Raw genomic sequence first — 18,392 nt, forward strand, 5'->3', positions numbered from 1 at the left:
ATTTATTTTTGGCTGTGTTGGGTCTTCGTTTCTGTGCGAGGGCTTTCTCTAGTTGCGGTGAGTGGAGGCCACTCTTCATCGCGGTGCGTGGGCCTCTCGCTGTCGCGGCCTCTCTTATTGCGGAGCACAGGCTCCAGACGCGCAGGTTCAGTAGTTGTGGCTCACGGGCCCAGTTGCTCCGCGGCATGTGGGATCTTCCCAGACCAGGGCTCGAACCCGTGTCCCCTGCATTGGCAGGCAGATTCTCAACCACTGCGCCACCAGTGAAGCCCAGAAGTAGAGTATTTTTAAAAAAGGAAGAGAAAAGGAAGAGTACAGCCTGAGCTTTTGCAAAAACATAGCAATAAAGAATGGATATGTGCCTCTTCAGTTCGGTGTTTGTTTAGTTAGGTGTTCTGGGCTCTAGTGTCTGCTCTGACCCATAAATAATATGACAAACTTCAGCAATGTGCTTTACTTACCTGTATCTTTCTCCCTCTTTTAAATAACCATAGTGACCTGTGTTTCCATCTATAATGGAAGAGGTTTTTTTATTAAAACAAAATCCAGAACACTTCAAGGTTTGCACCAAGCTATAGATGATAATCTCTAGGTAAGGAAGAGTGTGGTTGGACCAACTGGACTTAAAGTGAGAAAGGGGGACTGCCCGTCTAGTATAACTTCCTTCCCAATCTGTAGTTTTATCTTCCCAAACTGTTCATAGCTGAAACTTTGGAGTATGTTACCCCTCCCCACAAGGGAAGCTATATTCCCTTGCATGTTGTAGTAACTATCCTGTGGCCCAGTTAACACCTAAACTGGGGGATCAAGGGATAGAAAATGAATACAGAACTATGGAAACTTTTAGGTGACTAGAAAAGTCATCAACATCAGTGGTGTGTCATTATGATTGAACTAAAGGCTAAATGCAGACAGTTAGAAAATTTATTACTCCACTGTTTGTAGTGGGAATATCTTTCCTACACAGAACTCACCAAGATTTTCATAAAATGGAGTTTGGAAGGAAGCTTTTCAGTTCGATGACAGTAAGAATTAAAATGAGAAAATCCCACAAATTCAGGAAACTTCTCCATATCTTTCCACGTGAAAATTGTTCTTATAGAACATCATTTGCTAACATGCAATTTAAAGTTTATGTTTAACAAGGAGTCTACCTCTTATTTCTTTTCTTTACTGTTGTCTTCTCTCTCCACTCCCCTTCCCTTGCCTCATAAATGCATACACAGTAAATATTCTAAGGTTAGATTTGTAAAACTGCTTTGGAAATACAAATACCCTTACTTATAAATATAGTAGATTTAACTGAAAATATAGCTGATTATATAGGAAATAGGTTTATTTTTATTTTGCTGTATTTAACACAACACTGATAAATGGGAGGCTCAAATCCAACCCAGTGCGACCTCACAGAACAATTTCTATGAGAACTGCACAGCATGCTGTTTTGGCTTTTGATGGATTATTTTTCATTTTTTGTTCTTCTGAGTCTCTGCTTAGTCTGTGTAACCTTCAACGTTAAACATAGCTTTAATGTTTATTAGGAACAAAGTTTTTTATAAACACTGTTATGTGAGGCTGCCTATTTCAATATTGAATTGTAAAATATGTCATGCTTTAGCTCGTGTGGCCTATCCTTTAACTCTGACTCTGTTGATATATTCCAGAGTTGAACAAACCAACCAGTATTTCACTTTTCACTAGTATTTTCATGGATTAGTGATCATTCGTAGAGTTTTTTTGTTTTGTTTTGTTTTGTGGTACGCGGGCCTCTCACTGTCGTGGCCTCTCCCGTTGCAGAGCACAGGCTCCGGACACGCATGCTCAGTGGCCATGGCTCACGGGCCCAGCCGCTCCGCGGCATGTGGGATCTTCCCGGACCGGGGCATGAACCCGTGATCCCTGCATCGGCAGGTGGATTCTCAACCACTGCGCCACCAGGGAAGCCCCGTAGAGTTATTTTTTGAGGTGCTATGAATTTTGAGGTTTAGCATTCATATATTTAATATGTATTATATTAATTAAACTTAATCTTTGGAGTTATTTTTAGATCTTTCAATGGAAAGATTAATCATCTTCCTCAAGGATTATAACTTAAGCATTTTTATTTGAGAACATGTTCTTGAAAATAGGAGTTTGAGTTTTCTCAGGTCTGAAGTATGGCTGTTCGCTAAAAAGTTACATTTTAAAAATGTTAATTTCATGTTTTATTTACTTTTTTGATGTAACTTTTTATTATTTTATATCATACTCTTCGATGCTTTAAGACTGTATCTTTTCATTCCTTAAGGTGAGCAGTTTGAAGCTAGTATATTTATTATCTTTCTTGTGTTACCTTCATATAATTAAATGTATTTACACCATCTGTCATTTTATTAGTCATGTTTGATTGATAGAATTAAACTTCCGGCTTTTAAAAATGAAGAAATCACTATCCCTGTATTCTCCTGTGTAACTCTTTTTCTTTTTTCTGTCCTTTGCCAAGTTTTGTTAGTTTTTTTTTTTTTTTTTTTTTTTTTTTTTTTTTTTTTGCCGTACGCGGGCCTCTCACTGTTGTGGCCTCTCCTGCTGCGGAGCACAGGCTCCGGACGCGCAGGCTCAGCGGCCACGGCTCATGGGCCCAGCCGCTCCGCGGCACGTGGGATCTTCCCGGACCGGGGCACGAACCCGCATCCCCTGCATCGGCAGGCGGACTCTCAGCCACTGGGCCACCAGGGAAGCCCTGTTAGTTATATTGTATTAACATTGTCAATGGAAATAACATTTTGCATCTTATTCTGGCATCTTAATACCTTCATTTTATTTTATTCTTATAGTTCTGTGGTTCAGTAGCTTAGAAGTTTATCATCAGTTATTTTGTCGTGGTTTTTCCAGTCTTGTTTGGTTAACTAAATTCTTCCTTTAACAGAGTCCTCTGAAAGCACCCATGGGAATGTTCCTTGAGTTCTTGCATGGTCATAATTGAATAGTTATTTAATTTAATTAAATTAATGAATTAATTTACTTTTTGGCCATGCCATGCTGAAGCTTGTGGGATCTTAGTTCCTCAACTATGGATTGAACCCAGGCCCTTGGCAGTGAGAGTGCAGAGTCCTAAACACTGGAGTGGTCCTTGGGATGAGGGGTGTTTTGCCAGATACTTTTTCTTTGATAGGGACTCATCAGTGTAATGATTTGTTTCTCTAAGCCATACTGTGGAGATCATACGGAGGTGGCTCCTATAAGGAAACTACTGCTATATGAATACTTCAAAAACGTGAATCGGATAATTACAGAAAGTGGTAGAATTCACTTTTATACCTCTGCTATCTAAATCTAACGTTTCTCTTGACTCTGTTGGTGGGGAGACATGGAAAAATAATAAATTAGTGGAATTTTAGGTTTTTGTCTTCTAAGACTTTCATGTGATTGAAAGATGTGTTTTTCTGGATATGATCTCTGATGGCTAATTGCCCATTTGACTTCTTTCTGTGAGAAACAGAGACATGTCAGTGGCAACATGTAGAATTAGATTGGGGTACTGACTACAGTCTTTCTGTTATATTCCTAACATAATGAATTTTGTCCATTTGGTCATGGTTTTTCCCATCAGTATACATCTTTAAGATTATTAGTTGTTGGGCAGACACGAGGTCCTTTGTAAGAAAGAAGTGTAACTTTTCATTACAATTTTAGAAAGAAATTTTTCTAAGTAGCAATCAGATACTACATTTCAGACTAAGGATTCATGGCCAAGACACATTATAGAAATATATCTGTATATATAGGGAGAGTGGTTTGAAATTATGATATATGTCTTTGATGGGAAACCCTTACTTTATAACCATTCTGATTATAAAATTTAATTATGAAATAAATAACTGTGGGTAGTCCTACTTACCCAGTGACATTCTTGAAATAATTCTCCATCCTTGTCAGTCACTTTGTCAGAGTGAAAAGTTGAAACTAACATATGCTGTCAGTGGAGTTAGTATAGTACTTTAATAGTTCTCCTGTCCTGGGTATAGGTAAAGTCTTAGAAAAACATAAAATCTGAGGTGACATAGAATAAATTCAAAACACTAGGAAAAAAGAAATCACTTGTCATTGCAGTCTAGTTTCTTTTCTAGTGCCACCAGATGTCAGTGTAACCACAGGACCAAAGAAATACACAGTAGATAAAATGGCTATGAACGTTCTTTTTTGCTTTGTGAAAGAGGTAGGGAAAAAAGTTTTATTCAAATTAGATATACAATAGAAAGATTATTTTATCGGTGAATTGTAGAGAAAAATGAAGTGCATAATGGAGAATAGGGTACATGTAGAACTTAAGAAGCATAGATACAGTTAAAAATTCATATATAAATCAAATGTACTAATAGAATATGTAGGTGATCTGTGAGGCCCTCAGAAATCACCAACCTGTTGCTATAACTAGAAGAGATGGACAGCCTGTGGTTAAACTGTTCATTACAGCCTTACTGACTGTGATGTTTCTCAGTAGAACTACTGTCACAATCTGAGCCTCAAGATGAAAGAGTATATTCTAGCTTATAGATGTAAAACTCAGCTCACTGCAATTTGCATTTGGTATAGAACTTGTCTACAGTACTTCCCTAGAACACATAGTCACATTAGGCATTTTTCCAAAAGAGCATTCAATAGGATAATTACATTTAAAAAAATCCCTCCTTTAGAAATTTATTGTTTAATGAGTGCTGCATTAAATAATGATCATTGTTTACATTTTTAGTTAGAGTTTAGTACTCCTAGTTAGATTTATTACTTACATGTATATATAGCTCTGCCATATTTCTCCCAGATGAGAATCCTATGTTGAGTCCATGTCTTCATGGAATCTTCATGTGGGGCTTGTGACTGCACTCAGTGTGCTACATGCCTCAACTGAGTTTTGATTTTGGTTAGAAGTTTTATGTGGGTCAGTGGCTGCTTCTACTTCCTTGATTTCTCCTTTTCAACAATATTTTGTTATTTAGGTTATGTTATCCCAGATTACTTCTTTTTCCCTCTTAAATATAGGAAATGGAAAGATGTGTTTCTTCAAAAATATAAATGTCTCCCTAGAAATTATTGCAGGTAATGATGTTCTCATATCATTCTTACTTTGTTAGACTTTTGCTGTTACAGGTTTCTTCAGCACAATAACCTGACCTGTTGTGGGAGGGGCAGTGTCCCTGCCATCAGAGCTTCTGGTTTTTCTTTTCTGCTATCTCAGCTAGAGTCTTACAGACAATACCTGTTTGGATTGAAGAGAGGAAAGCCTTTCTCCCATCTCTCTGTTTACCCCAGACACTTTGAGCTCTGTCTTCCAAATGGGTGTTTTATTTCATGTTTATTCTTTATCCTTAGGCTCTGGTCTCTGTTCAATGCCAGTGTAATACCAGATCCTATGATTCTACTTTCTTTTTCTCTCTGGGAATCCACAGTACTTTTCTAGGTTCCAGAATTACTCATTTCCTTTCTGTCCTTGAACACCTGCCCCAAACGATAGGAGCCACAACTAATGGCCTGGATCCCTGTCCTCATTGCCAGGCATGTATCTTGGAGATAGATATGCCTAGTATTCTAGGTTAAATTCCAATTTAGTTAAATTCTAAACTCTAGACCAGAGCCATCCAATAGAATTTGGAAGTGTCCTAAATCTGTATTGTCTAGTCACTAGCCAAGTGTGGCTCTTGAGCACTTCAAATGAAGCTAGTTTGATTGAGGTACTCAGTTTTTCATTTAATTTAATTTTAATTAATTAGATTTAAATAGCCACATATGGCTACTGGCTTCTGTATCAGAGAGCGCAGCTCTTCGTATATCCTTAACTGAGCTGTAGTCCTATCTTTGAATTGTTGGCTTCCTTTGCCGTAGCATGTGGTACTAGATGGGTTCCATGTAGAGAGGTGAGGGAGCAAAGAAACACCAGCTTAGCCAATCAGCTTGCTTATCCGTGGGATGGTAGAAATTGCAGATGAATTTCCCTCATTATCCTCAGTTGATTAGGTGATTATCAGACTCATGCTCCAGTCTAAGGAAATGTCTTTAGGTCTCTTCAAACTTGGACAGGAAGTGGAAGGAAAAGAAAGAGCATAAAAGTTCTGTATAAACAGCATCTGCCTATAGACCTGTTTTTCTCTCTTCCAAAAAACAGAAAACTGTTTTTTGGAAGAGAGAAAAATATGGCAAGTGAATACAGGTGGTGGCCATGGAAAGATAGAGGATTATGGGCTTTGGATTCCTTTTTTGAGGATGGGAAATAGTGTATATGTTTGTAAGACAAGATCAGTATGGCTGTGGAGGAGGAAAGATAAACATAAACGTTTATTTAAACTAATAAAACTGGTTTGTGGGTAATTATGGAGGAAGTAAATTGGACAATAAATTGGGGAAACCTGAAGGTCTGCAGTCTCACTTTGGAGGGGACCTGGATATGCACTTCTTGTAGTGCTGGATGACGGTTGCAGTTAATCGGGTTGTTGGACAAAAGGATTGATCCTGCAAAGGGAAGAGGCTGTCCTTAGGGTGCATGGAGTGAAGGTGACCATTATGAGTTTAGTCAGAGAGCTGTATTAGTATTGAGGGAACTGTAATTATGGCCTAACTCCTCAAGATTGAAAAGCTAACCTTCTGAGTATCCTATTTGTGGAGTTTATTAGGAAAAGAAGTTGACCAGTTATATATCAGGAAAGGGGTAAGGGAGACTGAGAGAGAGAAAGAAGGAACATTTATTGAGCACCTACTGTATTTACTTATATTAATTATTCAGTCAACATAAAAGCCCATAGGTAAGTAGATTATCCTTATTTTATATGTGTAATGAGGTTGAGAGACTAACTTGCTCACAGCTGGACAGAATGCCTGACTACACTCTCTGTGTTCTTTCCACTAGAGTTAGGGCATCATCTTGATCCTAAATTATAATTCAGGTATGTCTGAGATGCCTGAGCACTTGTGTCATGAATAAATAGGTGGCAAATTTAGGAGCAGAATGAATGGTTTTCAGGTGGAGATTTTTATTTGAGTAACTGGGTGGTAGAGGGGCTTCTGGGAGACAAGGGTGGAAGAACAGCCTGGTTTTCCAGCTTCAGGGATTCATATTTGAGCCCTGTAGTGAGAGGAGCTGAAGGCGGAAGGTGAAAGATCTGTTTCCATGAGCAGCTCTGAGAGGCGCAGGGATATGAGCAGCCCTGTTCTGCAGGAAGCTCAGTGACAGAGCATGTTGTGGGTTAGGTGGGGAACGGGGCATCTTCTCCACTGCTGCTCAGATGTAGCATGTTGCCTATACAGTGGGCACTGCCGGGAAACCAGCATCACTTTGGCATCTTGCATATTCAAAATTGGGAAATAAATGGCACCTATGGCCTGGGTGACATCATTCTCATTGGCACTGTGCCAGTTATAACCTTCAAGTGGCCTTTACAACTGTGGACATCAAGAAGGTGTCTCAGAGAAGAAGATGACAGGATTATTTAGGAGATCAGAAGTCCTTAGTGGGGTAGAATTTGTCAGGAGATATAGCTTCCATATTATGCAAGTGGGGCCATGAACTGGTGAAAAATACTGAAAACTTTTATTGTGAAACATTTAAAATATATACAAAAGTAGAGAACATAATATAGTGAACTTCTTTGTACCGTCAGCCAGCTATAGCTGTTATCAGCTTGTTTCTTCTGTAATACCAATGTCAGGATTTGAAATTTTAGTTTACAGTTTAACATAACTTCACTTGTACGCCCAGGCTAGTGAGTCCCAAAGGAACTCAGGATAAAAACAATGTTATATTTTGTTTATTTGTTCATATCTCAACTACTTCCAAAGAGAATTTAAAGTGACTGATAATTAAGGTAAAAGTAAACACTATACAGCTACCAGAACGGCTAAAAAGAAAATGATTGAAAGTGCCAAGTGTTTATGAGGATGTGAAGCAACCAGAAGATAGATTGCTGATGGGAGTGTGAATTTGGTATAGCCACTTGGAAAAACTGTTTGGAAGAACTTACTAAAGCTGCGTATATACATACTCTCTGTCACAGCAATTCCATTCCTAGGCATATATTCAACAGTAATGTGTATCAGTGTTCAGTAAAAGACATACTAGAATAAGTTTCATTGTAGCACTCTATAACAGCCCCAAACAGGAAGCTATCCAAAGAGCATCTGTCAACAATAGAACGGGTAAATAAATTGTGTTCTATTTACACAATGGATTACTATACAGCAATGAAGAGGAATGATCTGCAGCTAGAGGCAACAATATTGATAAATTTTACATGCATAATGTTGAACCAGAGAAACTAGATGTAATAGAGTACAGATTTTCCTCAACTTAGGATGGGGTTACATCCCAATAAGCCCATTTTAAGCTGAAAATGTTGTAAGTCAAAAATGCACTTAATACACCTAGCCTACCAAACATCATCGTTTAGTCTAGCCTACCTTATATGTTGTCAGAACACTTACATTAGCCTACATTGTGCCGCCTTACATTAGACACAGTCATCTAACACAAAGCTTATTTTATAATAAAGTGTTGAATATCTCGTGTAATTTATTGAAACTATATTGAAAGTGAAAAACAGAATGGTTGTATGGATATAGAATCATTCTGAGTATACAGCTGTTTATCCTCGTGATTTTGTGACTGACTGGGAGCTGCAGCTTGCTGCCACTGCCCAGCATTGTGAGAGGTGATCATACCACATATTGGTAGCCCAGGAAAATATCAAAATTTAAAGTACAGTTTCTCCGGAATGTGTATCCCTTTTGCACCACTGTAAAGTCGAAAAATTGTTGTCAAACCATCTTAAGTTGGGGACTGTCTGTATTTTCTGGCCCTTTACAGAAACAGTTTGCTGACTCCTATTCTTCTTAATATTATCAGGTGTAGTTGAGGGAGTCCTGACTAACTAGGAAGCCTGGACTTCAGCTCTGTGACTTTGGGCAGATCACTCAACTCCTCAGGATTTATGTCCTGAACAAGCAGGTGATGAGCTGTGCTCCTAGGAGTAGCTCCAACTACAAATTCGCTTTTTCCTTAAAAAAAAAAAAAAAAAAGCTAACTTTTTGCCAAGGCTTACAAAATTTGGCTTCTTTCTACCTCGCTTTATTTCCTTTGCTTGACTTCACTTCAGTCACACTGGCCATCTTGGCTATTCCAAACATATTCAGCTCTTCTGTACCTCACTGCCTTTATACTGTTTATTTCCTGTTTGGAGTACTCGTCTTCCACCTCTTTGCGTGGCTTACTGCTTATCTCTCATTTCTCTGTTCAGAGGTCTCTGTTTCAATGATCTCTATCCTCTTTTCTAACATAGCACTCATACTCAGTCTCTGCTCTTTACTTTACCGTGTTAATTTCTTTCACTTTTTTCCCACAAAAAGTAATTTCACAGTTTCTTTTATCAGAACATATTTCCTTTATCCGTGTGCTTTTTTATTATCTGTCTCTCCCACTAGAATGGAAGTTCCACGAAGGCAACTACTTTGTAGGTCTGGTTGCTTGCTATGCCCCTTGTGCTTAGTACAGTCCCTGGCACTGTTGAATGATTGGATTAATTATTTAACTATTGCAGAGTCTTAAAGGACATGGTAAAATGGTAGATTTTAATTCAAATGCAAAAAAAAAAAATAACAACCAAAAATAAACACACAAAAAAAATAATTCAAATGCAAATAAGAGCCCTGGAAAAAAAATAAACTATTATTATAGCTAAGTTGATTTCAATGGCTTGTTGTTTGCAGCTGCTTTTATAATCATTTAAATTCTTCCACAGAGCTGTCAGGTATGTTTATATAATCATCCTTAATTTACATAGAATGTGAAGTCATAAGTATAGTGACTTCTTCCAAAGCACTGTAGTTTGCTGATTTTCTGGGATTTGTAAGTCAATGTGGCTTTTGTTTTTGTTTTTTAAATCAAATTTTGGAAAATTTCAGGCATTTTTTTTTTCTTTTCAAATGTATTTTTTGCTGCCCAGTTTTTACTCTCTTCTCCTTCTGGGACTCCAATTAATGTATGCTGGACTGTTTGATGTATACAGTTGATTTTCCTGTAGTCTTTTTTTTTCCCTCTCTCAGTTCTTCAGATAGGATGATATACATATATATATGTTTTTGGTTTTGGTTTTTTTTCCTTCTTTCTTTTTTTGGCCATGCTGTGTGGCATGCAGGATCTTAGTTCCCCAACCAGGGACCGAAACCACGCCCCCTGGAGTGGTAGCGTGGAGTCTTAACCACTGGACTGCCAGGGAAGTCCCTGGTTGATTTATATTGATGTCTTCAAGTTCATCCACTCTTCTACCATCTCTGATCTTCTTTTAAGCCCATCCATTTCTTTTTTCAGTTCTGGAATTTCCAGTTGGTTCTTTTTTTTTCTTTTTTTTAAACAGTTTCATTACTCAGATTCTCTGTGTATGCTGTGTGTATACCATGGATATTAAAAGTAAAATCTTTGAACATATTTTCCTTAAATTTTAAAGCATGTTTATAGTAGCTGCATTAGTTAATCTGTTAAATCCAATGTCTGGGCCATCTTGGTATCAGTTTCTGCTCACTACATTCTGACTTGTATACTGGGCATTGTGAATAGTATGTCCCAGACTTGAATTCTCTTATCCTCTGAGAATAGTGCGTTTTTTTATTTTTTTAAAATAATAGGTAGGTTATTTACTGGCTTATGACCTTGAACTTGTTTAGGTTTGTTTTTATGCTTTGTTGAGAGCATAAAGTATTTCACAGATCTAACTCCCAGGAGGATTCAGTTCCCAGCCTCTGCCTCCTTCTTGATCAGGGCTTATTTTAGGCTTCCTTAGAGCAGGTCTAGAGTAGGCCTTAGTCTCAGATGTGGTCTTTATTCCTAGGGCTCTGTCTTTTGGGTGTCTCAGCTGGATGCCCAGAGTGTTAACAAGCTATCAAAGTGTCAGTGGTTTCACCACTCTGATTGGGCTAGAACTCCTAGGAGTTCTATTGCCCCTCAGCACTGTCTTCTACTTATTTCTGTTCCATTCTTAACCCTTCAGCAGTTCTCTGGTAAGCTTCATCTTGCCTTGCACATGTGTAGCCCAGACCTCAGGCAAGGATTCTTGGAGAACTTCCATAGTGGGGCCTCCCCTCTGCACAGTTCTCTTTTCTCTTGGGGTTTGCCCCACCGATTTCAACTGCTTAAACTCTGATATTTTCCTCCTTAGTTCAGCAGACTGCTTCACTCTGCTTGGACCATTTCCTCTGCTTGGAGTATTCTTTCTTCAGCCTTACCTTTACTGTGCTTGGACTTCAGCTCATTGCACCATAATCCAGAAATGTCCCCAGGCAGAAAGCTGGGGTGATCATGGGGCTCACCTCATGTGTTTCCCTTTCCTTAGGAATCAGTCTTTTGCCCATGGTTTAATGCTAGAAAAAGTTGCTTTATGTATATTTCCCACTCTTATGATGGCTAGTTTAGTACCAGTTATTTTGTCATATCCAGAAGTATAGTTCTGAAGGCTCTTCTGTCTGGAGAGGAATGAATTCTTAAAAAGAAAATCATATTTTATTTTAGACATTTATTTTTCATTCACTGAGTCAATGCTTATTTATTGCCTGTCTTCTGTTTGCAATTGGCACTGGGCACGTAAGGGGAACAGAACACAGTTTCTCTCCTCAAGCATACTTTACTAATGATAAGGAGGCAAACAAATGGTAAGTTCAAATCTGGGTTTTTTGTTTTTTGTTTTTAAATAACTTTCATTGAAGTATAATATACTTGGTTACAGTATGGTTCCCACTCCCCCTCCAATTTGGTAACTTATTATATAAGGATAAAGAAGTTAACCCAACTCTTCCAAAGGAGAGGCTTTGGTAGTAGGATGTAAGCTGTAAATAACACTTTTCTAAACCACTATTTCTGTTTTTTTTTAAAGGTTTATTTATTTATTTAATATTTTATTTTTGGCTGTGTTGGGTCTTTGTTGCTGTGTGTGGGCTTTCTCTAGTTGTGGTGAGCGGGGGCTACTCTTTGTTGTGGTGTGCAGGCTTCTCATTGCAGTGGCTTCTCTTATTGCAGAGCACAGGCTCTAGGTGTGTGGGCTTCAGTAGTTGTGGCACATGGGCTCAGTAGTTATGGCTCATGGCTCTAGAGCGCAGGCTCAGTAGTTGTGGCACATGGGCTTAGTTGCTCCGCAGCATGTGGGATCTTCCCAGACCAGGGCTTGGACCTGTGTCCCCTGCATTTGCAGGTGGATTCTTAACCACTGCGCCACCAGGGAAGTCCCTAAACTACTATTTCTTAACAATTAACCATTACTTAACCATTTGCCTTATTTTGAAATAATTAACAAGAGCTATAAAAATGCCATTTTGCCATTGAGAAATTTTTTTCACTAGAGATGCAGACATCAGATATCTTAATGTATTTATGATATTAAAAGTTTTCTCTCTGTCTCACTTCTGTAGCGTATTTAATAATCAAAACAAATTTTTTTCGACTTTTCATTTTTAGAAGGTCTCCCTAATTCATGGAAACAAACTTATCTACACTCTGTTTCATATATCACCACTGACAACCTGATAATCTTCAGCTCAGGCTTTTGGAGTAATTTTTGCCAGCAGTCACTGATAATGATGTATGAATTAGATGTGAAACAGATTCTACTAAATTTTCATTGGTTGATATAAGAACATCATTTTAACAATGATTGTTGTTTATTATGGTAAAAATATCTAAGATGCAGACTTGCAGCATTGTGCTTTTAGTTTGCCTGTCATTTACTATTGTCATTTGTGATCAGATGGTAATAGCCAACCTTTCAATTCTTTTGAGACTGTTTCTCCAGACTGCTGCTGTTTCTTCTGACCTGTTCATCCCATCCCCCTCCCAATTCCATTTTTAACAAAATAGAAACACATATTATCTCCATTGTCAAAGAGAATATGTTTGCCCCCTGCTTCCATTTCCTGTGTATCTTTTAAGATACAATTGAAAATAATTTTATATGTGTACCAAAAGGATGTATATATTAATGGATTTGGGCTAAGACAGTTGTGATAAATGTTTTGGAATTGCATAAGGAGTACATATATGTTTTGATTTGTTGATAGGAATGATTACAGTATTGTGAGTTCGAAGCTGAATAAGTGATGGGAACATCACTGAAGTGCCCAGTCCTACAAACATGGCTTTTTACTGACAACAATTTTTTTGACTATTGTATTGCAGCTGTTGAAAATGGACAGATAGATGTGTTACGGCTGCTACTTCGATATGGAGCAAATGTTAATGGATCCCATTCTATGTGTGGATGGAACACCTTGCACCAGGCTACTTTTCAGGTAAACTCTGAATTTATTATTTCATTTCCATGTAAATTGTGTGTTTTACCCTTTTAAAATGACAGTTCTATACAGTTTTTGCTTCCTACTTGCCTGTGATTTATGATGGTTAGTGCAGTACAGAAAAGGCAGTCTAAATGCTAAAGGTCATTCTGAATAAGCCAACTGCAGTAGTTCTAGTAGCTTTGGGCTGCAGGGATTATCTAAGTTTTTCAAATGTTGATAGCATCGTTAAGAGACCATCAGAATATTTTGGATATAAATTGATAGCGAGCAATGGCTTATTTTATTTATAGCACTGTGTTTTGAAACTGTAATGACATCTTACTGCTTGTACTTGCAAACTAATTTTGCAGGATTTTATAAGGATTATAATTCCTAGAGATTCCCAATGTTTTATCTGTTTATGTTTAATGTTCTAGCTAAAGGTACAGAATAATCTGATTGTTTAACACTTTCTTCCCATCCACCAACACTTTTTTCCTTTAGTGAGGATAAAAAACATACACACACACAACAATAAAAAAAATATCTTCTATTTTCTTTGTTTTCTCTTATTTAAAATATGAATCTGTGCCTTAGGAAAATGCTGAGATCATAAAATTGCTTCTTAAAAAAGGAGCAAACAAGGAATGCCAGGATGACTTTGGAATCACACCTTTATTTGTGGCTGCTCAATATGGCAAGCTAGAAAGCTTGAGCATACTTATATCATCGGGTAAGACTAATCCATTAGCCTTTACACTGTTAAGATCATGAGTTTTAACTTTGTATCTTCTTAGGAAGAGTAATGTTTGACCAGATATAAATCAAGTTCTGGAATTTATAGTCTTATGTTAGTGGTAAATAAGAGTACGTACAAGTTCATTTATAAGTCTGGTTACTAAGTCTCTATTACTAACATAATACAATGAGCAACTATTAATTTATCCGAGTAGGACCATAATGATCTATCATTAAAGCAGGTTTATTGGCAAGTTGAATGATGGTGCTGTCCTTCATTATGGGGACCTGGGCAATTCCAACTTTCTAGGGTACAAGACTAGTATAGGCTTAATTAATTTTTTAGATAGTAATTTTGTATATTAACCCTTTGAGTTGTATGTTTTGATCAACTATGTGATATTTAAATGGGTTTATTTCAAAGCATGTTTATACTTTATTATGTTAATAAATAGCAACAGAAGCCTGTTAAAGGTTTCTCAGTGACAACCATTACACATTCAGCATTGTCGGAGAGGATGGTGTTGAGGTGGCATTCTTACTCTGTGTGACATTTCTGTGACCAGAAACTTTTGTTATGTAAGAGCTTTTCAGTTCTTCCAGACACTGTGTGTGCACTCACACTGCTAACCTGACGAAGCATGGATAGTCAAGAGCAGATGGGAAATACACCAGATTTGCCACCACGCAATTTTTTTTAATACTTAGACTTTTCACATATCTCTGTAATACCTAAACTTTTAATAAATTACCAAAACAAAGTTTAAAGTTGAGAGAATCCCCCAAATCATTTGTTCAAGCTTTATTTTATTTTTTTGTATTAAGAATCCCAGGCTTGGGGACTCCCCTGGTGGTCCAGTGGTTAGGATTCCACCTTCTAATGCAGGGGATATGGGTTCTATCCCTGGTTGAGGAGCTAGGATCCCACGTGCCATGGGGCATCTGGGCCCGTGTGCCACAACTGCTGAGCCCGTGCACTCTAGAGCCTGTGCATCACAACTAGAGAGGCTGCATGCTTCAACTACTGAGCCTGTGTGCTTTGGAGCCCACATGCCACAACTATAGAAGAACCTGCATGCCGCAACTAAGACCTGACACAGCCAAATAAATAAATAAGTTAATTAATTAATTTTAAAAAAAAAGAATCCCAGGCTCTGGACATTTAAGTGCCTTGCCAAAGATCTAGAAAGTATTCCCTGCCCAGAATCAGTACTTGGATCCAGGACTTCTGATTTCTCATCTTCCTTCTTCTATGTTGTACCTTCCCAAGGACTGTCGTGATGTATTTTGCGACTTCCAGTCCGTAAGTTGCAGTTATTAGTGTGTAGCTAATATTTAGAATGAAATAGGTTAAACTGCAGCTTAATGACTCCTCATGCTGAGCCTGTCTCCTGGAACACTAAGCACCTGTTTTGTTTTCCTTTGTTCTTTTTTTCTTCTCCTCTCTGAATAGTTATGAATAGCAAGTTGAAAAGGTAAGTAGATATGTTTATAATGTAACTATACATGTTTCTGACTCTTTAAAATGACTTTCCTTTCAGTGAATTATCTCTCATTTTCCCAACTTTTCTACCTGTAATCTTACAGGATCTAGTTCCTTATTCTTTCTTATACATTGAAATTGTCAATCAAAACAAAACATTGCTTAAAAGAGAAAGTTAAGTAGGTTTCTTTTTTTGACTTAGTCTTTTCTCAGTTATAGTGTTCATTTCTTTCTGAGGCTGACAGTAGGTGAAGCCACCTTGTACAAGTCAAGAATATTCTGTGTATCTAGACATTTTGAATATCCAGTTGGAATTTCTGACAGTTCCATAAACTCTTAAGTTACCATTTGTGTTTTGCATTGTTTTTACCCATTTCAGGGCTTTGGTTTATTCAAGGTATATTTATGGAACATCCTTTTAAATAAAAAAGTAGTCTTTCCCCCCTTGATGATGATGATTTTTCACTGAGCTGTATTCTAGAAATTTAAAAATTCTCATGGTCATGTATTAACACCACACTTAGCATACTTAACACATTATTTGTCAATGAGAAAAGTTTGAGGAAGTCTGCTATTTTTGAAACCTGCACAAAAATTGAGGTCACTAAACTTTTTCACATCTTTATATGTTTGTGTCTAAGTTGATTAGATTTATGCTTAAAAAGATCAGCTTAGAAACCCATTTAAATAGACCTCTTTTCCTTTTAATGTGGGCTCTGTTTATCATGCACTGGTCATGAAGAAAAGTGATATAATGAAGAGTATAGTCAACATTCGTTTAAAGGCATAGCCCCCATGTATATCATATCTACTGGAATTTTTTTTTCACAAATCTTAGCCTGAATCAATTAGTGGCATCTGTAAAGTCTCATAATGCAGATTCTTTTCTTTTCCTTTCAGTAATGATCAGAAATGTTATCAATATTTGATGGGTTGCATTTTTCCTTTTTAAAATGATTGCTTACCGGACCCTCAGGGTGCTTGTTGGAATGAAATGAATTCTTCATTGAATAAGATTCTTATTTTAGCTTAAAAATGAATTCTAAAATATTAATCACTTGTTTTCTTGCTGACATAAAAGTAAAAACAATGTAAATGATTACCAGTAAGTTATGAAAATTAATATATTTTAACAACAGTATCCACTAAGGAAGAAAAGCTATTTTACTGTGAAACCCTTTTAAGGCAGCTGCTTTGAAATTTTTGTTAATTATTATTATTGTTTTTTGCATTAAGGAGGGTTATATGTTAAATGTTTATTTTAGGTGCAAATGTCAATTGTCAAGCCTTGGACAAAGCTACTCCATTGTTCATTGCTGCTCAAGAGGGCCACACAGAATGTGTGGAGCTTTTGCTTTCCAGTGGGGCAGATCCTGATCTTTACTGTAATGAGGACAATTGGCAGTTACCTATTCATGCAGCTGCACAAATGGGCCATACAAAGTAAGTGTTAAAAATGGAAAATAAAAATGGTCTCATAATTCAAAGGTAATAGAAATAGATCTTCTGGGCCAGAGCCTTTACCTCCAGGCATAACCCTTGGTATTCCCTTCTCTACTGATCTGCTGGGTGACTAGATCCACCCCCACATTTGTCCCCTCCTTGCACTCCCAGCAACTCGTAGTCTTGCCCTTTCCTAGTGTGAGGCAGAGTGGCCCCAGGGGCTTTCTCAGGGTGTTAAGTCTTCTCTCTGACTTCTTCAGCTGCGGCTGTACTCTCCCACTCCTTTCCAGTTTTGTCCCAGGCATCTTTAGGTATTGATCTGATGGCTTTATTCAACTTATTTTTGTTACCTCCTTGACCCCAGGAAGGTTTTGAGTTTGTGATCTCTTTTGTGTGGACTGGGTAGTCCTCCATATCTTGAACCCTTTGACTGGACTTCTCTTTGTCTTATTTCAAATTCAACTTGGTACTTTCCCCTGCTTCTATTACTCTTCTTCCTTAGCCAGAAATTCCAGTGAAATTTTTGGTATTGTCTGAAGAGAGAGAGACTTAACAAAAGTTGGAACTCCCTGAAATTGGGGGTTCCAGGAATCTCAGAAAATATTAAACCTGGTTATACCTGTGAGAATATGGCAGCCCATCTTAACATAGATTGGTATTTTTAAAATATATATTTAAAGTTTTTAGAGTCATACTACTACAATAATAATTTTTATAGGTCTTGTTAGTATTATTTAATTTAAAAAGTAATAGTGAAATATTCTTGTCTTTAGTATGTATGTATATACATAGTAGGAAAACAGATGCTGTAATTGGGTTATTATGCCACTAGGTGGCATGGTATTTTACTATTTCCTTAAAGATACTTGTAAATCATGTTTGTGCCGTGTTAAAGAGTATAATTTTTCCAACTCATTTAAAAAAATTTAGCACATTTATTACAAATAAGAGACACTAAACAGATTCTTTATTTTAACAAAGTACTTAGGTTTAAAAATTTGATGTTTTTCTTAACTGTTGATTGTTTATTTAATCATAAATCTTAGGTATAATTATACTCTGAGCTTTAAATTGATAGCCAAATCATCTTGAGAATTTGTCCTCATTTGTTCTCAGTTTTGAGAATTCTGTTTGTCACTGATGATTTCCTTCATGGTGAAATATAAGTTCTCCTTAAATATTATGTTAGTCCTACCTTACCTAAGGAAAAGTAGCAAAGAGAAAGAATGTTGTAAATTCTTAATTTATTCTTAATTTTTAAATAAATCTGCCTTAATGTTTAAAGAGCTCATCTTCTTTTCTGAGAATACAATATTTTAGCAGAATTTCTGACTTATTCCTGATGAAAATACTATTCATTTCATGTCACTCACCACCTTAAAAAATTCTTACTGATTAGAAAAATAAAACTTTGGTTGCTACTTTATGAAGGAAAATAACTTGTTTTCTTGAT

The 18,392-nt window shown here is 37.1% G+C and overlaps 1 protein-coding gene across 1 annotated transcript in view; it reads left to right on the forward strand.

Moving 5' to 3' along the window:
* The window catches only part of ASB3 (ankyrin repeat and SOCS box containing 3), a 98,859-nt gene that overhangs the window by 44,541 nt on the left and 35,926 nt on the right, over positions 1 to 18,392 (forward strand). Inside the window, exons 4-6 of the mRNA XM_059078953.2 lie at positions 13,178 to 13,290; positions 13,873 to 14,008; positions 16,762 to 16,939. Coding sequence (XP_058934936.1) covers positions 13,178 to 13,290; positions 13,873 to 14,008; positions 16,762 to 16,939 — 427 coding nt within the window. The remainder of the gene's footprint in view (positions 1 to 13,177; positions 13,291 to 13,872; positions 14,009 to 16,761; positions 16,940 to 18,392) is intronic.

This window comes from Kogia breviceps, chromosome 11, assembly GCF_026419965.1.
Source record: "Kogia breviceps isolate mKogBre1 chromosome 11, mKogBre1 haplotype 1, whole genome shotgun sequence".
Classification (NCBI taxonomy): domain Eukaryota; kingdom Metazoa; phylum Chordata; class Mammalia; order Artiodactyla; family Physeteridae; genus Kogia; species Kogia breviceps.